The sequence below is a fragment of the Ovis canadensis genome, chromosome 3 (genome assembly GCF_042477335.2).
Source record: "Ovis canadensis isolate MfBH-ARS-UI-01 breed Bighorn chromosome 3, ARS-UI_OviCan_v2, whole genome shotgun sequence".
In the NCBI taxonomy this organism is placed as follows: Eukaryota; Metazoa; Chordata; class Mammalia; order Artiodactyla; family Bovidae; genus Ovis; species Ovis canadensis.
In genome coordinates, this window is record NC_091247.1 from 99,457,114 (window position 1) to 99,481,604 (window position 24,491).

The 24,491-nt window shown below is 46.1% G+C and overlaps 1 protein-coding gene across 3 annotated transcripts in view; it reads right to left on the bottom strand.

Moving 5' to 3' along the window:
* Positions 1-3,443: 3,443 nt before the first annotated feature.
* The window catches only part of IL18RAP (interleukin 18 receptor accessory protein), a 30,684-nt gene continuing 9,636 nt past the window's right edge, over positions 3,444-24,491 (bottom strand). For all 3 annotated transcript variants that reach the window (XM_069583735.1, XM_069583736.1, XM_069583734.1), the window contains exons 6-12: positions 18,467-18,617; positions 13,116-13,181; positions 10,415-10,538; positions 8,254-8,405; positions 7,041-7,178; positions 4,978-5,151; positions 3,444-4,251 (exon numbers count right to left, since the gene is read on the bottom strand). In XM_069583735.1, the coding sequence (XP_069439836.1) occupies positions 3,878-4,251; positions 4,978-5,151; positions 7,041-7,178; positions 8,254-8,405; positions 10,415-10,538; positions 13,116-13,181; positions 18,467-18,617 (1,179 nt within the window). In that variant the 3' untranslated portion in view covers positions 3,444-3,877. The remainder of the gene's footprint in view (positions 4,252-4,977; positions 5,152-7,040; positions 7,179-8,253; positions 8,406-10,414; positions 10,539-13,115; positions 13,182-18,466; positions 18,618-24,491) is intronic.

Below are 24,491 nucleotides of genomic sequence, written 5' to 3' on the forward strand. Positions count from 1 at the left end.
TGTCCTATAGTTCAGTTCTCAGAGCTGACGGGGTTCTATTTAGGGTCAGATTCACGCCCCTGAAGCTTGGGGGTGAGCCCACTTTCCTGAGTGCCTTCCTGGCTACACTCAGCAAGGTCTCAGGTTCCACACACGTCTTGCTCCCTCTGCGAGAGCGCCCCACCGCGCAGTGCGTTTCCCATCGCGGCTTCCAGCGCCCCCACCAGGTGGTAAGAGGAAAGAGAGAAGCATCGACAGATGTTGGCCACTCCCTCTTGAGACCACGGCTCCAGGAATCAACACGGACATTTCCCCCCGCCCCCAACCACAGAGACGGCTGCTCCCGAAGCCAAGCAGGTACCCAGCAGTGTAAGTTATGCGTGTGTGTCCATATGTACCTTTGACAATATTCTTTCCCATGATGATTTATCATAGGATATTGAATGCAGTTCTGTGGCCTTGTTTATCCGTCCTGTACGTGGAGGCTTACATCTGCTAATCCCAGCTTCCCACTTCATCCTTCCTCCAGCCCAGCTCCCTCGGCAACCACCAGTCTGTTCTCCATGTCTGTGATTCCGTTTCTGTTTCATAGATGGGTTCGTTCGTGTCATATTTGAAAAACCAAACAGATTTCTGTATGCCTCTAATCCAAGCTTCATAGCTACAAAGAGTGGAGGAAAGGTGGTTGAATGCTTACTCCATCTTATCTGGCACTGCAGTCTGGAAAGGTAATACTATAGATAGTAAATGTGGGTATTAAAACCGAGGTGAGACCAGGGACATTGTCAGATCTGCCTGAGATATCACCCAGGGTCAGTAAAGACCATGCTACAACGTGCCCGAGAGGTAAGATGATCGTCATCCGAAATGGGACACATTTTCAGAATCAGAAATTATACTCTCGCTATGAAATTGCACTTGGACAACAGGTGTAAAACAGAGCCAGAGCATATGGGCACCTTATTTAGAAGGTGCGGTGGGGGGAAAAATTATTCCTTCACATTGTAATTTACCAAGATCAGTTGTTTAATTACCATCAGTCTCCTGTATATACAAACTTGTTTTGGCTGCCCACCTTATTTGATTGAATTACCTGTAAGAAATATAAATAAAGCTTTATCCTAAATGTTTATTTGTTATCCTCAGTGCACCTATTTGCCTGAAAGAGTGTATTCTGTAAATGGTAGACCTAGTCTCTTTTTTGTGTATATGCAGAAATAAGCTTTGGACGGAGAAGGCGATGGCACCCCACTCCAGTACTCTTGCCTGGAAAATCCCATGGACGGAGGAGCCTGGTGGGCTGCAGTCCATGGGGTCGCTGAGGGTTGGACATGACTGAGCGACTTCATTTTCACTCTTCACTTTCATGCATTGGAGAAGGAAATGGCAACCCACTCCAGTGTTCTTGCCTGGAGAATCCCAGGGATGGGGGAGCCTGGTGGGCTGCCGTCTATGGAGTCGAACAGAGTCGGACACGACTGAAGCGACTTAAGCAATCTAAGAACATTGACTGAAGCAATCTAAGAACAAAACTCCAAGGACCTCCTGGTGGTCCAGAAGCTAAGATTCAGCATTCCCAATACAGGGGGGCTGAGTGTGATCCCTGGTCAAGGAAATAGATTCCACATGCCTCAACTAAAGATCTCACACGCCAAATCGAAGGCTGAAGATCCTACGTGCTACAGCTAAGACCCAGCACAGCCAAATAAATAAATAAGTAAATATTTTAAAAAGAACAGAACTCTGGACCTCCGGAAATATCAGTTATGGCCATACTTATTCTAGAATAAAAGAAACCTGGATAGACTGGCCGGAAGAGATTTCTGAGGCTTAGGTCTCTGAGAGTGACAGACCGGAAAACCAAGGACTCAGGTCATCGCCATGACACCATGGCACAACGACAGCATGCCTCCTTCCCTTCTGAGACCCTGCAATGAGGCTTCCCACAAGAAACTCCGTCCAGGAATAATTTGTACCCTTGAACTCATCTTTAACTTTATCACTGAAATTCCCAACAAGGATGCTGCCTGATGCCAAGCCACTGTGGTTTTAGTGATGTGGGTGCCTCTGTGCAAAGATACTTCAGAGCCTTTCCCACAGGCACTAAGCAGTGGCCAGATGACAATGACTTTAAACCTGGATCACACTCATACCAGTGAATGGGACACAGAATGCGTGAGTCGGCCCAGAAGGTGCCTTGCTTTGCTGCACAGATGCATCGTTCCCTTCTATTGGGGAAGCTCCAATACTTTGGCCACCTGATGCAAAAAGCTGACTCATTGGAAAAGACCCTGATTCCGGGAAAGACTGAAGGCAGGAGGAGACGGGGACGACAGAGGATGAGATGATGGGATGGCATCACTGACTCAATGGACCTGAGTTTGAGCAAACTCCAAGAGACAGTGAAGGACAGGGAAGCCTGGTGCACTGCAGTCCATGGTTTGCAAAGAGTTGGACACCACTTAGCAACTGAACAGTAACAACAAATGGGGAAGACAGAGCATGGCATTTGGACATCCGTCTGTGACTAGAACACTGTTATAATTGCAGGCTGAACTCTCATCAGGAAAACACACTGGTGAGAATGAAATGAGCCTTGTCTAGGAGAAACAGGTACTTGGTCCCCCAGCTGATGGTCCATCACTTATGAGGAACTCAATGAGACCAGTGGGTCAGGAAGCACATGGGGACCACCAGTCTCAATGGGCCAATGGTTCAGACTTAAGCACTGTTCAAGCCCTAATACTGCTGTCTGTTAACCAGTGTAGACAATTATTTCCCAGACTGTTGTCTTGACTGCTGCCTCTTGCCACTGTCTTTCTATTGGGTTGGCCAAAAACTCCATACCATCTTACAGAAAAACCTGAACGAACTTTCAGGCCAACACAATATTTTGCACATAAGATCCCTGGGTCAGGAGGATCTCCTGGAGAAGGAAATGTCTACCCATTCCAGTATTCTTGCCTGGAGAATCCCATCGACAGAGGAACCTGGCAGGCTACAGTCCATAGGGTTGCAAAGAGTCAGACATGATTGAAGTGACTTAACACACATACACACACACACACACACACACACACACACACACACACACTCATGCATGCAGAACCACTGGTCCATTCCTTGTCTCCTCGGTGGCCAAATCATGTTGGCTTAATTGGTCCCCACTTCTTGTGGTCCAGCGTAAAGCACGAACTTCAGGCTCTGCACAAAGGCCAGGCGACAAGGAGGAGCTGACACTAACCCCACTCTGCTCCCTAAGGCCTGTGTCCTGACTCAGGGCTGTGTCAGCCCAGAAGAAGGGGATCTTCCTTCTAGTTCCCACAAGGACGTTGTAGAGCTGAATCCAGGTCCTGTCTGGTCCTTGACCCCTGTTTTCTTTTTTCCTCCTTGCATACGGGGCTCCAGTGAATGGTGAACACAGAATAAGAATTGTCTTCTTCACAGAGATGCTTTAGGCAAAGTTTTAATCACTTGTTTCTAATAAAGTAATATTTATTTGATTACAAAGATATATAAAGCGATGTATACGATACATAACAGACACAACAGTCCACAGCCACAAAACCAGGTGGCTGTATCTGCTGATTCTGCTCAGACCACTAGGAAAATCTTAGGGACTTAGTGGGCTGAATGTGTGCAGGAGTCTGGAGAATTCGCTCTCTCTCTGTCCTGTCCAGGGAATCAGAGCCTTGCACCACAGCTTGCGTTCATTCCAGTGCCGGCCAAGCTTGCTCGGGGCTGGCAGGGCCCCTCCCGGTGATATCAGCCTGGAGTGTGCTGCGTGTTCCGTCCGTCAAGGTCTCTGCTCACCAGGGGCAGGATGGGAGGCAGGGGAAGCGGTTCACGTGCATTTTACCGTCCTCCAGGCTGGGAGCTCCTCCCAGTGGGTTCTGTCTTACTGCGTCTTTTGCAGAGAAAAAATCCATGGCATAATTCTCAGATGGTTCCACGTGACTCCCCTGGAGCTTTTCACAGGCATGTGGTAGCGTATTTGGGTCCAGAATCTAGAGTTAGGAGGAACTGATTTTAAGCCTTTCCAGGTGACGGTAGGCAAAACCCTGAGAGCTCTTCTCACTAGATGAGGTAGGGACTCCGGCTCTTGGAAGGAAGAGAATTTAATTAAAATCAGTTTGAGTGTTTGATCCTCCAAAGCCAGATTCACTGCTGCTTGTAGTTCAAAGATGCTGGGTCCACTGACATAGTTGGGGCTCAAGATGAAGATTCCCCTCCTGCTTTTCTTAATAACGCTGACAATGTCCTCTGTGTACACTGGAGAGAAAGAATTTAATTATTTGCAATTGTTATTGTTAAACCTTGAGTCACCATAACCCTGAATCTCCCAGATCCACCCAGCGGGGTTCTTTGCGATGGCAAAGGAAAGGAGAAGTCTGGTTTTCTTGATCACTTCTATTACATCAATTAACTGTACAGACAGTTGGATTATACTCCCTGTCTAGTGACCGTCAGTGTCAGCTTCCTCCCCTGTGTTCTCTCCTCTCCACTTCTGAGTCTCTCCAGGATCAAAACTCACTGGAACAAGGTTGACTGGAATGAGGGAGGGGCATGGCTCCTGGGTGGGGCCCTCTGAGGCAGAGGAGGACGATGGGACGAATGAGGTCTGCACATCTGATGGGTGCCCGGCCTGGGAGCCTGCTGGGCCCAGTGCTGAGTCTGTGGCTGGCAGAGTCCCAGGAAGGAGAGGGACCACTCATTTGGGAGGAGAGAACTAACTTCCGGTTGAGGAGCCAGAAAAGATAGCTTAGGGTTAGGGTTAGGGTTAGGGTTAGGGTTAGGGGGCATTCTGAAGACGGATTTTTTTTCACGATGGAGCATGTCTCTGCAACACACGGCTTTCCGTGTCATTGCTGCCCAAGGCGTTCTAAGCTCATGAATCCTTCCAGAGGATAGTAGCCCAGGAGAAAGAACGGAGGACGACACAGAGAGTGCATGCCTGTAGCTCTCTGGTTCTGCGCTTCCTGCCGGCTGCAAACCTACCTCCCCCGGGGGCCACGTCCCTTTCAAGCAGGCACAGGGTATATCCATATTTGTTTTCCAAAACATCAGGGAGAAGATTCAGGGCCAAGGTTTCCTCACTCAGAGACGAAGAGGCCTCGCTCTCAAAGGGGCTCCATTTCGCATAGGATACAAAGGCGTCAAACTCCTTTTGGTCTGAGAAAGAGGAACAAGAAAAAATGTAAATACCTACCTAAGCTCAAGCCTTATGGTAAGTGGGGAAGAATTAAGACTTGGGATCCTTGTTTAGTTACTCAGTTGGATCGGACCCTTTGTGACCCCATGGACTGTAACCCACCAGGCTCCTCTGTCCATGGATTCTCCAGGCAAGGATATTGGAGTGGGTTGCCATTTCCTCCTCCAGGGGGATCTTCCTGACCCAGGGGTCAAACCCACGTCTCCAAGATTGGCAGGCAGATTCTTTACCACTGAATCCCTGGGGAAGCCCAGAACTGATTTTGAAAATCAAAAGCAGCATCTGCGTTCACTTTTTCAGAACCACACTGCTGAGGGGCATCGACTGTGCACCCAGAATCAGCTTCTAATCAATGAGGCACTCCTGCGTCTTCCCTGAGGTCAGATCAAACAGCCAGAGCTTTTTCTCTGATTAAACCACACACACTCCGGAGTTCCTCCAAGCTTTCTGTGTAGCTGCAGCCCTGCTGGCTCATTAGTTACACATCAAAGGACAGTCTGCTCCATCAAAGCATGATAATATCCAGAGAGCAAAGCACTGTGAGGGCCCAGCACGCTAGCAAGCTGACGGCACACATACCTGGGTTTGAACCCCCAAGTGTAAAATCAGGGACCCCTGGCAGGCTGCTGTCAGAGTTTCCTGAGATAATGTAGATGAAGAGTTTAGTGTCTGACTTACAGCAGGCTTGTTCCTTTCCCTTTCAGATAGACAAATATATTTTGGAACTTGTTTAGGATATTTTTAAGGTCTCATAAGATTCTGTTGGGGCTTCCCAGCAGCAAAGAATTTGCCTGCCAATTCAAGAGAGGTGAATTCTATCTCTGGATGGGGAAGATCCCCTGGAGAAGGGAATGGCAACCCACGCCAGTATTCTTGCTTGGAGAATTCCGTGGACAGAGGAGCCTGGTGGGCTGCAGTCCATGGGGACACAGAGTCAGACAGCACTTAGCGACCAAACAACAATAACAACAAATGCCGTTGTTGACTCAACTATTATAAATACACATAGATTCTAAGGTGTGCTGAAGAACTAAATGGAAACTTTAGAAAATCTCAATAGTTAGCCTCTGGGCTCTGAAACTGGACACAGCTGGCCCATTTCCCAGCCCTTTGCATGATGCCTCTCAAACAGTATTATTGGACAGAGGGGATATTTGTATACACATAGCTGAGTCACTCTGTTGTACAGCAGCAACTCACACAATGCTGTGAAGCAGCTACGCGTGCATGCTCAGTCACTCAGCCGTGTCTAACTGTTGCGACCCTGTGGACTGGAGCCCACCAGGCTCCTCTGTCCATGGGATTTCCCAGGCAAGAATACTGCAGTGGGCTGCCATTCCCTTCTCCGGGATCTTCCCTTCCCAGGGGGTTGCATTCTGCCAATCCCCATTGGCAGGCAGATTCTTTCCCAATGGTGCCACCTGGGAAGCCTGGAACAGACGTGTCCTGTGTGCTCACGCTGTGCTATTCTAACCCTCAGTGTGTCCGTTCAGCGAGTCCGCATGGCATTCATTGTGATTACAACCCTACTTTACAGACGAGAAAACGCAGGAGGCGTGGAGATGTGAAGTCATCCACCCTCTCGCCTTAGGATGTTGAGTGGAAAGTCATTTTTAAGTCCAATATGTCCTACAGTAGCATCATTGGCAAGATTCCTAGTAACTGGAAAGAGAAGAGAACATTCTCCCCCAGGGGCCAACCCTCCCAGGTGTAAAGCCACCAGACCAGCAGAAGGATCTCAGAGGCTGGGGGTCACGACTTTGTCCCTCAGGGGAAGTGCATGTCCCAAGCTCTCTCCCTCTAGGTCCACTCAGAGGGGAAACAGCAGAGGCGAGGTGGGCCGTCTTACCCCCGAGCGTCTCGTCCTTGCTCTGGTAGGTTCGGTACAGCAGCACTATTTCAATCCAGTACATGTAGAACAGCGCGCCCGTGGTCAGCATGCCTGCCAGGCCCGTGACTGTGCCCAGGAGGACGTAGAGGAACACCCCTGGGGACAGGGACGCGCGGCTGTGAGGCGAGCGGTCACAGAGGCAGAGCACCCTCCCAGCACACCCACTTACACAGCACCTGCCCGGCACCTCTGCCAGAGGTGATTTACCAGAATCACTGCCACTGAAAACATTTCTCTCAATTCCAGACATGTCTTAAATCACATCTTGAAGGAACTGTCATAAAATGAACTCAAGAGAACCCAGGATAATGGCCAGCTCCTGATTGGGGGTGACTGGGGAAACTCACAAAAACTACTTTTATTTACTTTTCCCTGATAAGCTTCCCTCTCATTGCCTACTATAATCTACTTTCATGTGTTATCAAATCTACTAAAATCTAGACTTCCTGAAGCCCAGAGCTACTTCCAGCTTGGTTTCTCACCTCTAAAGTACCTAATACCTGGCACCTTCAACCTACACCTCTACAGAGCATCCACCAGGCACCAGGCATTAAGTGTGTCCTGGTTAAGCCTCACAAGCACTCCAAACATGCTTGTTCTCTCATCCCTATTCATCAGTGAATGAATGATATCACCTTCAACTCTGAACTTCTTAAAGAACTTTGAAAGCCATTCCTTATCAGGAATTTCCTCTCCAGCCACAATCTGTGATATATACGTGTAACTCCTAAACTGAGCATTTTCTCCATCTCCCTTCTTTCTCTCCTCCACTCTCCAAGTCCAGACCATCACATGCTCTGGATTTGGAAGCCAGGGGAGGAAAATAAGAAAGAGGGCTAGGTCCTAGTGTGATGCCTGTCATGTAGGGCATGTTCTGTAGGTCTTTACAGAAAAATGAATGAGTGAATTAACAAATGATAGGTTTTTCCAGCACAGCCCCTGTATGCAGAGCATCAGTAAGAGGACCAGCTCTCGATCACCGATGTGAAACTTACAGCTGTGTGGCCTTGGTGAAGGTATCGAATGACTCAACACAAGCAAAGTGCACACTTAGAACTTTGGCATCTGGTGCAAGTTTGTGGCCATCATCACCATGCCTACTGTCTAGGAAAGTTCCTCTCCTCCTAGGTAAAAGCAGTTGGTTGCATCCTGCACCCCCCTTCAGGCTCACCTCCTGTCTTCTTTTTTAGCTGGATGGACTGAGTAGTGTTCCCAATGGAGTTCTGGGCAAAGCAAATGAACTTCTTGTGAAGATCACTCTCAGTAACTTTTTCCAAGAGGACAACACGTTCTATGACTTCGTCCTTTAAGGTGGATTTAACACTAGGAAAAGAGGGAAAATACCACACTGCTTGGGTAACACAGATTGACATGCATTAAACAGTTTTTGGAACTTGTATAAGCAGACAAACCGCTTGGCTTTCAGAAGAGCTGTCAGATAGTACACGGAGATGCTGGAAGGATGGAGGATACTCAGACATGACCCACTTTTTAAAAATGATGGAGTTGGCTAAGCGTCATACTAGAATATAATTGGTTGTTGGAGAAGACTTTAGAGCCCCTTGGACCGCAAGGAGATCAAATCAGTCCATCCTAAAGGAAATCAGTCCTGAATTTTCTTTGGAAGGACGGATGCTGAAGCTGAAGCTCCACCACTTTGGCCACCTGATGCGAAGAAGTGACTGATTGGAAAAGACCCTGATGCTGGGAAAGTTTGAAGGCAGGAGGAGAAGGGGACAACAGAAGATGAGATGGTTGGATGGCATCACCCACTTGATGAGTTGAGTTTGAGCAAGCTCCGGGAGTTGGTGATGGACAGGGAAGCCTGGCGTGCTGCAGTCCATGGGATCGCAAAGAGTCAGACACTACTGAGCAACTGAACTGAACTGAACTGATAATTGCTTGTGGGCCTCATCTGATCTTTCTTTCATGACAAATTCCCCTTGAGAAGACATACGACAATTTATAAACGTCTAACTTCTACTGAAAGACTTCCTGGTGGCTCAGCAGTAAAGAATCTGCCTGCAGACGCAGGAGCCGCAAGTTCCGTCAGGGGTTAGGATGATCCCATGGAGAAGGAAATGGCAACCCACCCCAATATTCTTGTCTGGGGAATCCCATGGACAGAGAGGAGCCTGATGGGCTACTGTCCATGGGGTCACAAAGAGTCCAACACGACTGAGCAACTAAACAATAACAACAACAGCGTTGTAAATAAAGCTGCTGTGGACATGCCTAAAAAAATAAGAAAAAACTAGCTATCCCACCTCTGGCTCTCATTTCCCAGGTCGGATTGTGTTAGCTATTCCTCATGTCTCATAATTGCGGTCAGACTGCTTATTCCTGTGCCTTCTCCTCTGGATACACTCAGACCATTAAGGACTACAGAGTTCAGACCCTGACTCACCCCACTGCGAACGGAGGACCGCACAGGGGGATGGGAGTGTCTGGCATGAGTGCAGAGTCTTCTCCAGTCTGTTAGACACACCGAGTCTATTCAAGTAGCCTGGGTCAGTGTGCCTGCTCGTTAGTGTGGTGGGCAAAGCAGCCACAGCAAGCTGTTCTACAAACAGAACTTTGAAACAGCTGATAAAATTTTAAAAAAAATTTTTTTAAGTAATTTTTAAAAGGGGACTTCAGGGACTTCCCTGGTAGTCCAGTGGTTAAGACTGCATTTCTAATGCAAGGAATGCAGGTTTGATCCCTGGTCAGGGAACTAAGATCCCACATGCTGCACAGTGCAGCTAAAAAAAAAAAAAAAAAAATCACAAGGCCAAAAAAAAAAAAAAAAGGATATAGGGGAGAACTTCTGATAGTCTAGTGGTTAAGATTCCGGGCTTTCACTGCCAGGGTCCTGGGTTCAATCCCTGGTTGGGAGGGGGGCAGATCCCACAAGTCACAAGGCCAAAAATAAAAATAAATTTAAAAAGTAATAAAACAACTGAAATATTTAGTTCTATGACCCTCTTGACTGTACCCCGCCAGGATCCTCTGCGCATGGGATTTCCCAGGCAACCGTACTGAAGGAGAGTGCCATTTCCTACTCCGTCCCAACTCAGGGAGGGAACCCACATCTCTTGTCTTGGCGGGCAGATTCTTTACTTCTGAGCCACCAGGGAAGCCCATAGAAAACTGCCTTTGGCCCCCAGGTTTAAAATTAACTCACACTTTGCACGTCTTCGCTTTTGCTTGCTCCACTAGCTGGCGCTAGTGGCCACACCATCATCTGTGGGGGTGTGTGTGCAGCTCTGGGTGTACATTTGAGGGGTTTTCTAAAGGTGAAAGCCTTTCATGTGAATTGCAAAGAATAAGTTGGCTCATTTCCTTCTTACCTTCGTCCCTTGGGTGTTTCGATTTCCCACTCCTGGTCAGAATCTCTGATGTACCATTTTATCACAGGATTAAAGTTAATTTCGAAGCCAAATCGTGCCGTGCAGTTAAGAGTTAAAGGCTTTCCTGAAAAGGAAGAGGCCACAGAAATCAGGAAGGCCGCTGGTGAGAATGATGTGCCCTGAAGGAGGAAGACACCACCTGGAACTGTCCCCCGAGGCGGTCAGGTGCACAGGTAGGGCAGGCGCGCCGGACATAGCCAACCGTCTACCCGTCTCTCATTGAGAAACGTGTAAAACCAGCAATGTTTGTCTCTACTGGGCAACACTTAGATCTCAAACCTGTGGCTATATTTACCCGAATGAAGACTGGCATGGCCATACACTAAGAGTTCTGATGTGGTTTCAGGATAAACACCAGGAAAATGAGCAGCTTCAGTGACTAGCCCTGTCTTGCAATGCTGCTGCTAAAGTAGTTACAAGGCTGTTGCTGAAGAATATTTTATAGGCAGTATTTGCATTTCTTGTTGTTCAGGCACTCAGTCGTGTCCGACTCTTTGCGACCCCATGGACTGCAGCCTACCAGTCTTCCCTGTTCTTCACCATCTCCCAGAGTTTGCTCAAACTCATGTCCATTGAGTTGGTGACGCCATCCAGCCCTCTCATCCTCTGTCACCTTCTCCTCCTGCCCTCAATCTTTTCCAGCATCAGGGTCTTTTCCAATGAGTCGGCTCTTCATAGTAGGTGGCCAAAAGCATTTGCATGTTAAAGGAAAATCCTGAGGTTTTGGTGATTATCTGGATATTCAGCTCTATTTTGATTTGTGCTCTGTGGATGGGTGTGCGTGTAACTACACTGCCCTCTTTCTACCCATTTTCTGGGGAAGGGTTATCCAGAAATTCAGTATTTTAACCATATAAAGTTTAGGGACGTCATTTGAAAACTCACCTTTCCACGTTGATAATGCTTTTCCGACAGTAATAACATCAACATTCACTGGTACCATACGTTACTAGGGCTCCCACATGGCACTAGTGGTAAGCAACCCGCCTGCCAGTGCAGGAGACGTGAGACACTCAGGTCCAAGCCCTGGGTCGGGCAGATGCCCTGGAGGAGGGCATGGCAACCCACTCCAGTCTTCTTGCCTGGAGGACCCCATGGACAGAGGAGCCTGGTGCGCTACCGTCCACAGGGTCGCAAAGAGCCGGACACAACTGAGGCTACTCAGCACAGCACATAGGTAACGTGGCTATTTTTATATTAGTTAATGCTTTCCCTCCTTCTTTCCTCCTTCCTTTCATTCTTGTGATGTTGCCTGTACTATTGGGTTGACCAAAAACTTCATCTGGGTTTTTCCATAAGGTCTTACAGGGAAAACCCAATGACTCTTTTAGCCAGCCCAGTAGCTCTAGTTCACTATCAGGTATACCGCTACCGCCACCTAGTGGTAATTTACCGTATCTATCTTGACATTTTTTTCTATAATGAGATATATTATCTTCTTGTTTAGTCACTAAGTCTTGTCTGTAGCCCACCAAGCTCCTCTGTGGGATTTCCCAGGCAAGAATACTGGAGTGAGTTGCCATTTCCCCCTCCAGGGGTAAAAAAGATCCAGAAAGATCTCTTTTTGACTTAGGGATCAAACCAGTGTCTCCTGCTTTGGTTCCTGGTTCTTTATCCCTGAGCCGTCAGGGCAGCCGTAATTAGCATCTAAAGGAAATTGCTATGCGGTGGTCTTTTACAATAATATTACTTTTTCCTTTCTTTCTGCAAGGATAAATACTTTATTAGCACTTAAAATGGCATTTATTTTACTGGCTCAATCAGCACTTGGTTTTGAAGACAGCAGTTCTTACGTGGCTATGTGGGAAGATGCAGGTATTGTTGAAGCTGACGAAATCAAAGGGGACCACTAGACGTCGCTTCCCCTCCAGCCCAAAGAAGACACTACTTCGGAATACAACTTATTTAAACAGGGATTGTAGTATTCCCCTGTGATTATTTTAAAGGCCAAACCAAACACACTATGTTCATACATATTTAGTGCAGCCTACGTTGGTAAATTAGGAGAAGGCAATGGCACCCCACTCCAGTACTCTTGCCTGGAAAATCCCATGGATGGAGGAGCCTGGTGGGCTGCAGTCCATGGGGTCGCTAAGAGTCAAACACGACTGAGGGACCTCTCTTTCACTTTTCACCTTCATGCATTGGAGAAGGAAATGGCAACCCACTCCAGTGTTCTTGCCTAGAGAATCCCAGGGAACGGGCAGCCTGGTGAGCTGCTGTCTATGTGGTCGCACAGAGTCAGACACGACTGAAGCAACTTAGCAGCAGCAGCAGCAGCAGCACGTTGGTAAATTGGTTAAATTTATAATCAATGGACCTAACCAATCTATGTTCCAATTTATGTGGAGTAAGGAAGAATCTTTTTTAAAAATCTATTAACCATGGTTGACTTTCAAGTCACCCTTATTTCTCAATGCAATTTTGTGAGGTCACTTTGGCTTGTCCAATTACAGTTTTACAAACCATGGCTTCAAGAGATTTAGCCACTGTATAAGGTCACAGAACTCATCAGTGGCCTAGTCTAGATTCACCCCCAGTTCTGTTTGACTTGAGATCCTGATGCTCTTCCTTAAATCACACTTAGACCTGCTCCCAGAAGTACAAGGTCATTCAAGGGTGATGACCCCACCCATCTTACCAAGTTCTACTTCCAAGGTGTCCTTGATGGGATCCAGAATATCTGGCTTGAGATTAGTGTTTTTCACTAAAAGATAAAAATAGAAATCATTATTTGCATTGGAAATCCGAAGGCCTGGTCTGCACGGTCACATTTTGATCTAATTTGGGGGAACTTTTCCAGATTTTACCCATAATCCATAAGACTAGAAATTCAAGTTTGCATGTGAAAATCATGCTTTCAGAAATGACTGTGACATCAGATTGCAGGTTTTAGCAAAACATGAGTCCTTGATAAGTCCATATCTGCCCGGGTACATTTTCTTCTAGGCCAGCCTGCTTGCCGCCCACAGACTTGAACCCTCATCTTTTCCCTCCAAGGCTGGTTTGTGGTCCATCTGGAGAAATGCAACAGGAAGGAGAACCCACCTGAGGAAACGTACGGGTCAGCCAGATTGGAGACCACCTCTTCCTCCATCCTCAAATTTACGATTTATTTCAAAATAAAGGTGAGTTCAGCCCTTCATGAATCATTTATCCCTCAACTTCCTGTCACAAACTTTCAAATGTTCCTGCACTGTCAAACTCCCTCCTGAAGATGCCTCATCTCCTAAGATAGGAAAATTCACCTCTTCTACTCCAGGCACTTCCTACTCCTCTCCTACTTCTCAGGGACCTCCTTCCTTCAATTACACCACCTTCTTGTATCTTTGACTTTCTCTCTCTCGCTCTGTTCCCATCAGCATTTATCCTTGCTGTCTTTCCATCTTTTTTTTTTTTTTTGCCACTCCCTGCAGTGGCTTGTAGGAATCTTAGTTCCCTGACCAGGGATTGAACCTGCAACCTCGGCAGGCAGTGAGAGCTCAGAGCCCTAACCATTGGACCTCCAGGGAATTCCCCAGTCTCTCTATCTTAAAACAGAGGAAAAAACGCCCTTCAACTCACATCCCCACCCCTTCTCCTTCCTTCCCACTGAGTTCTGCAAGGAGCACTGTGTGTTCATTTCCTCCCTCCCCTCCCCTCCCACACGTCTGATTTCTGCTCCTGTCTCTCCACTGAAACCCCTTTGGCCAAAGTTGCCAGTGACCTCTGTGACCTCCTTGCACAAAAGTCCGCTGAGTTTTTAACCTGCTTTCCCTCTTAGTAGCTAGATCAGGGTGATCCCCTAGAGAAGCAAATGGCAACCCACTCTAGTGTTCTTGCCTGGGAAATCCCATGGACAGAGGAGCCTGGTGGGACCCTCCGTGGGGTCACAAGAGTCAGACACGACTGAGCGACTAAACAGCAGCAAGCAGCCGTGGCTGCTGAGGGCATGCTCTCCTCTCCTCCTTGGGTTGCACATTTCCGGGCCCCGATGCTGGCCTGTCCTCCCAGTCTCTGCTCTGCTCCTGCTCTGGGCTCCTCCTCCTGCTCTGCCTCTGGTGAATATCACTTCTCAGTTCTGTCCGGGTGGTCTTCATTCCACCTGCTCTCCACGTGGGGCAGCTCCAGGTACCTTCCCCGTGAGAGGTCTCTGCCCTTGAAAGGTTCTCTCTCCTGCGTCATCGGTTTCACTTCCTTTACGCTCCCTCCCTGCCCTTCCACTGATACCCACTTGCTGATGCAAGTAATGACCCTTCTCTTCCCAGAGCCAGAGATCTATTCCTGGGTCTCACCACATGAGGCCAAGCCTCCCTCCTTCCTTCTTGCAACACGTTATCTCCGAGTTCTGGGGCAGTTTTCCTCTGTCCTCACACCCCTGCTTCAGCTCCTGTGAGGATGCTCCTCGTCCCCCACACCCCCCAGCGCTGGATGCTCTGGATCTCTCCTCTCTGTCCTCACTCCCAGCCTGACCCCGTCTTCCTCGACTGTATGCCAACCATTCTCACATTCATAGCCCCAGCTCTTACATCCCAGTCCGGTTTATCCAAACACCCACTTGTCACGGGACTTGGTGGCTGAAAGTCCTTTCAAGGCTAACACTGAATTTCTTCCTCATACTCATTTCTTGTTCGTCTGTCTCATGACACGGTGCCATGGTTTACCAGCTCAGCGTGCCAGAAAAGTAAACCGTCTTTGACTTCCCTCTTTCATCTTGCACTTAAACTCCATCCGCATGTTTTTTACATACATATAAAGCCATTTCTAATCACCTTTGCTAGGTCTGCTCAAACAGTGACCAGAGAGGACTTCCCTGGTAGTGCAGTGGTCAAGAATCCACCTTCCGACGCAGGGGACAAGGTTCCAGCCCGAGCTGGGGAACTAAGACCCCACATGCCATGGGACACCCGAGCCCAAGCCGCATCTAGAGAAGGCCACGCTCCGAAACTAGAGGAGCCACACACCGAAAGGAGGGCCCAGCACAGCCCCTCCCGCAAAAGCAGCAAGAGGCATCTTTCAGGAGCATAATCTAGCTTCTCGCCTGTTCCCTCTACCAGCCCCGCATCCCACATCCTCCCCTTCCACTTCTGCTCCATCCCATCCCAGCTCACCCCACTCCTCCCCATTCTATCTCATCTTCTCTCAGTGTATTACAGGAAAGTCCACCTCCTTGCCCAGCATAAAACCTGGCTCTCATCCTGGACTCCTCTTTTTCCCTCTTCCTCACTCCTGATTCCCAAACCCCTTTAGGTGTAGCTCCCTAAATATTTCTGGAGTTCATTCACTTCTCTCTATCCCTCTGTCCCTCCTAGTTCAGGCCACCATCAGCAGCTGCCTGTTGGCCTCATAAAATCCTCCTAATTCTTCTTCCTGCCTCCACTGTTGCTCCCAAAAACCCATTTTCTGCACAATAAGCAGAGAGATCTATGTCCAAACCAAATCTATTCGTGACACACTCCTCCATAGAACCCTCAATGGCTCCCGGTTGTTCCTTGAACAAAGTCCAGACTTAGGAAAACAGTGTGGAGTCAGTTCTGCTTCCAGATACCCTCAACTCACTTTCTTCTTCTCCCTGAATGCACCATGCTCTCTCTCATCTCCATTAGCTGTGCTGCTCACTCTGGCTGGAACAGCATCTTGTCCATCTTCAGTGGACTGATTTGTCTTTGCCCCTCACTTCTCAGCTGGCCTCAGGTACCCAGGTGTGGGTCTGATGGGCCTCCTACGTGCTTCACGGCTTCCCCTTCTCGCTATTCATCCTACTGAACTGTGGCCTGAATCCTTCTGGTTTGTCCCACAAGATAGAAAGTTCTGGGAGGTCAGAGAAATGTCCAGATGCTCACTCCTACATCTTTCACGTCAAGCCCAGTGCCTGAAATGTATTAGATGTTCTACAAATACTCGTGTGAGAATGAACACATGAGAGGATGAAGGAGTAAGTGAGGAAGACAGAAATGATGACGGAGAAGGCGTGCAAAGATGCAGGGGATGTTTCAAGGTGTCCTCTGGGAGAGAGGAGAGCAAATCATGCCACTGAAAGTTTGACGGGGTGAGTCATCGTGCCTGAGCGGAGGAGCAGCTAGTGCTCCCTCCGTGCGGGCTATTTGCCTTCTAACCCCCCACCCAAGGAACAGTCTCATGTGAATGTAAGTCGCTGACGTCCAAAGTGGTGGCGAGTGCGAGGGCCAGGAAGTAGACAGGTCTTAGGGTGCCCCATGTGGTTTGTATCTTGTAATGAAAGAAAAGGAAGTAAAAGTAATTAATAGATTTACTAAGAGCTCAGTCAACCATTCTGTATGGTTATGATTTGAGATCAGCCATACTTAAATTATATCATATAGTTTATCCATGCTGATGTTGGTAAATCTAATGAGAATGACCCAAGGGAAAGCCTGGAGTAAAAATAGACAAGTCAACAGAAGAATAAGCTCAATGGGCCAAGAAACGAATGACAGGATATTCAACTTTGATAGTCGCCAGAGAAATGTAGATTGGAATGGAAAAAAAGAGTCCGGTTGAGACAAACCAGAAAGTCTGAAACCTCTTCTAACTTTATTGAGGCTTCCAATGGCTAAGTCTAAGGTCTCTCTTGCTAAGCATCACGTTGCACCTGAAACTACGTGGGGTATTTTCAAACATCTTTTGATATTGATTTCTAATATGATTCCACAGTGATAAGAGAGCACACTCTGTATGATCTCAATACCTTTAGACCATGAAGTTTTTGCACCTTGTTTTATGTCCTTGGCTATGTCTCAGTGCCTCCTGGCTTACGGTCTGTGGAAACGTGCATAGAATGTATATTCTGCTGTTGTCTGAAAATTGTATAAATCTTCATTATGTTGAGCTGGTTCACGTGCTTTTCAGGCCTACTATATTCTTCTGCTTCTCTGTATATTCATTCTATTAATTTTTGAGAGTTTGATATTCAAACTCCAACTAAAAATCTCAATCTATCTACTTAAAAAAGTAATTGTAATATATAGTAGAACTATATGTAACTTTGTTCTGTATTTTCTAAGTTTCTTTTAAATGTATTATCATACTTTCATAATTCAAAAAATAAAATAGAGAGAAAGCCTGAAACCACCAAATATTAATATTTTGGACAAATAGGAATCTGTACATTGCTCATGGGGCTGTAATTTAGCAAAATAATGCCTAAGAACAATCCCATGTGTTTGTAACACAAATCTCATTCTATAACTTAAAACAATATCCTACTTTATTAATGGAAATATACATATGTAGCAAAAGCATAAACACATAAATGGAAAGAGTGGGCTACATCTGCAAAGAGAGGAAGTGGGAAGGGCTGGGGACCTAGACCTCAAGCTCTATCTATAGTGTTTTGTTTCAGGAAAGAAACAGTGGGATGGAAAAGCCTCTATTGAAGCTGGTGACAGGCACAGGAGTGTCCCTTACCTCTGGATGTGAAACATTTAGTATTGTTTTAAAATGTATTATCTCTCATGTGGGAAATATTTAAGCTTTTTTATTTCTGTGCATGAATCTTTCACTTTTTAATTAGGACTCTTTTCCTTTTTTTGACGTGGATCATTTTAAAAGTCTTTATTGAACTTGTCACAGTATTGCCTCTGTTTTATGTTTTGGTTTTGGGGCCAGCAGGCATGTGGGATCTTGACTCTCTGACCAGGGATTGAACTCACACCCCTGCATTGGAAGGCAAAATCTTAACCAATGACCCGCCGGGAAAGTCCTATATATATATATACATATACATAGCGTCACAAAACAAAGAATCAGTGCATAGAAAACCCAAATTGTGACAACTGAATATGATCCACAACGCGGCCTTCCTCAGAGGATGGAAGCTGGGCTAATGGAAAGTTGATGTTTACCAATATTCCAGGCTTTTCATGACTGTAGTCTATGACTATCTTCTTCCCCCTACCCCCCAAAAGGAAAAACATCACTAAGCCAAAGAAGATAACTTTAATTGGGTAACTGGACTTGAAATATCAAACACTGAAACCGAAAAATCTCACTTACCAATGGTTTTCACTTGAACAACAGCTCTTACTGTCCATGAACTTGAATTATCTGTCTGAGTGTAATCACACACGTACGTGCCCTGATGATAGTCATAAACTTCATCCACTTCAATTGGGTTGCTCCTCTTTTCAGAAAGAAGTTTTCCGTTCTAATCCAAGAGAGAAGAAAATTAAATAACCAGAGAATTACTATTCATATTAAGCTCAGCTATAGCCAAACTTCACAAATTTGAACCAGAGAAGGTCAGTCAGATATAAGGATATTGCAGAAATTCATACCCTCAAATTGTGAAAAAATTCTATATTTGTATCTTTAGGGGCACTGTAATATTTACTGAATGATGGGTGATCAGTATATCATTAGTCTTGTAATCATTAATTCTCTAACCTTCACATAGCACCTGGCCTTCCAACTTCCCACTAAGAGTGTACCAACAAGTACTCCAATGGTGTATTTCTCACCACTGCAGTCAAAAGAAAAGAGATTAAAAAAACAAAAGTAACAAAATAATAACCTACTACCCATGTAGAGACTTTCCTGGTAGCTGTGGTAAAGAATCAGCCTACTAATGCAGTAGATGTGGGTTCGATCTCTGGGTCAGGAAGATCCCCTGGGGAAGGCAATGGCAACCCACTCCAGTGTTCGTGCCTGGACAATCCATGGACAGAGGAGCCTGGCGGGCTACAGTCCATGGGCTCATAACAGAGTTGGACATGACTCAGCCACTAAACAACAATGCATGTAGGCTGCAAAGTTTTTTCTCTGTGTATTTCGTATGATTATTCTAAGGGTTCTCTGGGTTTGCACAGACTCTATGTTTCCATTTTACAGATGAAAAACTGAAGTCTGTGTTTTACTCCATATTGTACAGCTCACGAGAGACCTGAGAATCCGTCTACATTTTTCTGACTCTGAGTTTCATGTTCTGATTAAGGAATTTCCCTTCCACTTTGCCTGCTGACTCTCAGAAGCAGGAATTCCCCTCCTCAAGTCTTTGGTGTGTTTCCTGTGGCCCCAGAAAGAATTTCCAGTAGGTTGGCCAGGGGCTGAGAAGAAGATCAGAGCTGGTCAGAGCTGGGCAGCTGCAGGTAGGAAGTCAAACAAGACCAAGAAGGGGGACAGATGAGGTTAGACAGTGTTTAGTGGATCTCAAGGATCAAGAAGCTTTTAAACGGAAGCTTCAGAGCATGGGGTAAAACTCAGAGATGAAACTTCTAGAGAAGACGGTATATACCTGCAGAACAGAAATTGGTGAAGGTGGGTTTTAAATTATATGAGAAAGTAGCACACAGAGAAGAGGACACAGAGGTGGAACCAGCCTGTAGCTGGGCCATGGGGAAGATGAGTAATTACAAAGTGAGCCTGATTTATTTTAATGAAAAGTAAGTATGGCTGAGTATGTATCATTAAGATTTTATGAGATGGAGGCTTCCTTGGCGGCTAAACCTGCACAGCACCGAAGACCCAGCATAGCCGAAAATAAATAAAAATTTAAAAACAAGAGTTTATGAGACAGAACTCAAGCGAAACATCAAAGAAAAGAGATAAACCATTTGTCTCAAGAGTGATGGGTAGCCCTTCTAATAAGACAATCGTAAATGATCCAAGTAGGAAAGAGGTGCTGCTGGGGCCTCATGAGAAATTCTTTGTTTTGCTCAGACAAGAAACGGTCGTGAACAAAGCAGGGAAGGAGGAGAGTGGATCAGCGTGAGTGTATAAAGAACACCAGTGAGTCCTACAAAGAACTGACACCTCTGACACCCTGTGGATTGTAGTGTTGCACAGAGGGCAGGAAGTTGCCCAGGGTTCAGAAGTTTCACAGTGAGAACCATTGAATGGGCCAATGTATGGACCTTGGAAATAATTTCCAAAACCCTCTCCGTCCCTGGCATCACATCAGCCTTTGGTCTGGCGAGCCTCACCTGCTCCCCAGCTCCCCATGACCCTGGGCTCACAGGATGCCACTGGGCACCAGGGACAAGAAGAATGAGGCCAGGGGAAATGAAAAGAAGTGGCGGTCTATGTGTGAAAATCCCATGGAGCTCAGGGTCAGAGAGGACACAGCAGCCACGTCAGTGTGGTGGGGTGTCAGTGAGGCCGTCTTAAACCACCAGTGGAAAAGTCATTTGGGCACAGTCTTACTGACAGGAGGTCACGGCCGTGTCGTGGGCCCCCAAGGCTCAGTGCCCCAAGCCCTTCCAGAGGAGCCTCTCCCACTGCTCTAACTCTGCCTTGGGTCAAAGATTCACTAAAGACTGAACAAAAAACATGCTCCCCTTAATATTAGAAAGAGTGAATCTCTCAGTCGTGTTGACTTTTTGTGACCCCATGGACTGTGGCCTCTGTCCATGGGATTCTCCAGGCAAGAATACTAGAGTGGGTTACTATTCCCTTCCCTAGGGAATCTTCCCAACCTAGGGATTGAACCCAGGTATCCCATATTGAGGCAGATTCTTTACCGTCTGCACCATCAGGGAAGCTCTCCCAGTGATACTGACTTGGTAAAAAAACTTCATTTGGGTTTTTCCACGACATCTCAAAGAAAGACCCAAAGGAACTTTTGGACCAGCGCAACATAACATCATCTCTAGACGAATTCTGTTTATTCCAGTTATTTGTCCTTATATTTTTATTTAGGGCTTTCCCAGTGGCTCAGATGGTAAAGAATCTGCCTGCAATGCGGGAGACCTGGGTTCGATCCCTGGGTTAGGAAGATTCCCTGGAGAAAGGTATGGCAACCCATTCCAGTATTCTTGCTTGGAGAATCCCATAGACAGAGGAGCCTGGTGAGCTACAGTCCAGTCCATTTGAGTTCATTGATTAATTTATCATTAATTTTAAATGTATGATTAATTTATTAATAATTGATTTATTATTAAATTATTAAGCTACATCTCTGATGTCTCTTGCCCTGGCAGGCTGTTTCTCTACCACTAGCACCTGGGAAGCCCCATTTGTCCAATGTCATCACTTTTAGTGATATGTCGCTTCCAGGAGGTCTGTGACTTTCCATGATACTGTGTGACGACCTGTCCAAATCTCTATCAGAATGGATACATGTATATATTTGCTGTCCACCTGAAACCATCACAACATTGTTAATCAGGTATACTTCAATACAAAATAAAAACTTTCAAAAAAGATACAATGTTAACAACAGTCAGTCATTGTTTGCCTGCTTTTCAGACAGATGCGTCATCACCACTGAACACATCCTGACCTTTGCAGCCAAGCCAGAGAAGAAATAAAACTTCCTTTTGTGCATGCCTCACGGTGTTAGGGTTTCGTTTGTAAGAGTGGTTTATACAGAAAGCTGTCAACTACCCTGTGGATTGTGCTTACCAGAAAGCAACAATAGCTTTCATTTTAGGGACACGAACATTGAAACTTCAAATGCATTTTCAACTTAGATAACTGGGGACAAGCTTACTTTCCGGGACTGGGAACAGCCACCTTGACATAGTAAGATGTTGATCATCCCAGATGACAGATTCATTTGAAACATGGGAAGCTTTCTTCTGACGAGAGAACTGAAAATAATGAACAGAACCACTGACTTTTCTTACTACAATTTAGAGGCTATGAAATTAATGTGTTTTTAAAAAATTCAAGGATGTTCACTTATAATGTTGTGTTAGTTTCTGGTGTATAGCAAATAGTTACACACACACTCACACACACAAACACTATACATGTATGGATGTGAGAGTTGGACTATAAAGAAAGCTGAGTGCTGAAGAATTGATGTTTTTGAACTGTGGTGTTGGAGAAGACTCTTGGAAGTCCCTTGGATAGCAAGGAGATCAAACCAGTCAATCATGAAGGAAATCAGTCCTGAATATTCATTGGAAGGGCCAATGCTGAAGCTGAAACTCCAATGCTTTGGCCACCTGATGAGAAGAACTGATGCATTTGAAAAGACTGTGTTGCTGGGAAAGATTGAAGGTGGGAGGAGTAGGGGATGACAGAGGATGAGATGGGTGGGTGGCATCATCGACTCAATGGACATGAATTTGAGTAAGCTCCGGTAGTTGGTGATGGACAGGGAGGCCTGGCATGCTGTGGTTCATGGGGTCGCAAAGAGTCAGACACAACTGAGCGACTGAACTGAACTGATAAAATCTCTCACTGTTTCCATTGTTTCTGCATCTGTTTCCCATGAAGTGATGAGACCAGATGCCATGATCTTAGTTTTCTGAATGTTGAGCTCTAAGCCAACTTTTTCAGTCTCCTCCTTCACTTTCATCAAGAGGCTCTTTAGTTCTTCACTTTCTGCCATAAGGGTGGTATCATCTGTACACACATAAATATGTGTATATATATATATATATATATATACACATATGTATATACATATACTGGAGAAGGCAATGGCACCCCACTCCAGCACTCTTGCCTGGAAAATCCCATGGATGGAGGAGCCTGGTAGGCTGCAGTCCATGGGGTCGCAAAGAGTCGGACACAACTGAGTGACTTCCCTTTCACTTTTCACTTTCATGCATTGGAGAAGGAAATGGCAACCCACTCCAGTGTTCTTGCCTGGAGAATCCCAGGGACGGGGGAGCCTGGTGGGCTGCCATCTATGGGGTAGCACAGAGTCGGGCACGACTGAAGCGACTTAGCCGCAGCATATACATATACACACTCTTTTTCATATTCTTTTCCATTATGGCTTTTTACAGGATATTGACTATAGGGCCCTGTGCTATACAGTAGAAACTTGTTGTTTATCAATTTTATGTATAGTCATTTGTATCTGCTAATCCCACACTCCTGATTTCCCCCCGCCCTTTCTCCTTTGATAGTCATAAGTTTGTTTTCTCTGTCTGTGAATCTGTTTCCTTTTCATCAATAAGTTAGTTTTTGTCATATTTTAGATTCCACATATATGTGATATCATAGGATACTTGTCTCTGTCTGATTTACTTCACTTAGCGTAACAATCTCTAGGTCCATCCATGTTCCTGCAAATAGCAGTGTTTCATTGCTTTTTACGCCTGAGTAATATTGTATTGTGTGTGTGTGTGTGTGTGTGTGTGTGTGTGTGTGTGTACACCACATCTTCTTTTTCCGTTCACCGGATGGACGCTTAGGCTACGTCCATATCTTGGCTATAGTAAATAGTGCTTCAGTGAACATCGGGGTGCACGTATCTTTCCAAATGAGCGTTTCGTCTGCATGTGCGCTCCGGAGTGCAGCTGCTGGATTGAACGGCGCCTCTGTCTTCCTTTCTGAGGAACCTCCACACGCTGCTCATAGGGCTGCACCAATCTCACCTTCGCATCCGCAGTGTCGGAGGGTTTCCTTTCTCCACCTTCTCTTCAGCAGTTTTTATTTGTAGACGTTTTAATGAAGGCCATTCTGACCAGTGTGAAATGATACCTCATTGTAGTAAGGTGTTTCTTAAATTAGGATTTCCCTGGGGCAGTGTTTTCAGTGTCACTTTAAGATATAAAATTGAGACCTTAAGCACACACTCACCTTCCCTGTTCACTTACTTCTGCAATGGCCATAACACCAGTTGTCACTGAATCTCAAGAGAATCAAGTGAGGATATAGCATGTCACCCCACAATAATTTTCCCTCCAGGGGTATCTGATGCTGAGTCTGGGAATACAGAAAGCCAACAGATAGAGGCTTCCCTGGTGGTTCAGTGGCTAAAACTCTGTGCTCCCATCACTGGTCAGGGAACTAGATCCCATAGGCTGCAACTAAGCCCTGGTACAGTCAAATAAATAAGTACATTTTTAAAGGGAAATCATAAAAACTTTGATCAGTGGCAATTTAAAATAATGATGTTACATTAATAAACATATATTTGGAAGTAGAATTTAAACTTTTGCATGCTTTCTTAAAGCAAAGTATTGAACTTCAAACAAGCATTACAGGTGTTCAGTTCAGTTCAGTTGCTCAGTCGTGTCCGACTCTTTGCGACCCCATGAATCACAGCACGCCAGGCCTCCCTGTCTATCACCAACTCCCGGAGTTCACTCAGACTCACGTCCATCAAGTCCGCGATACC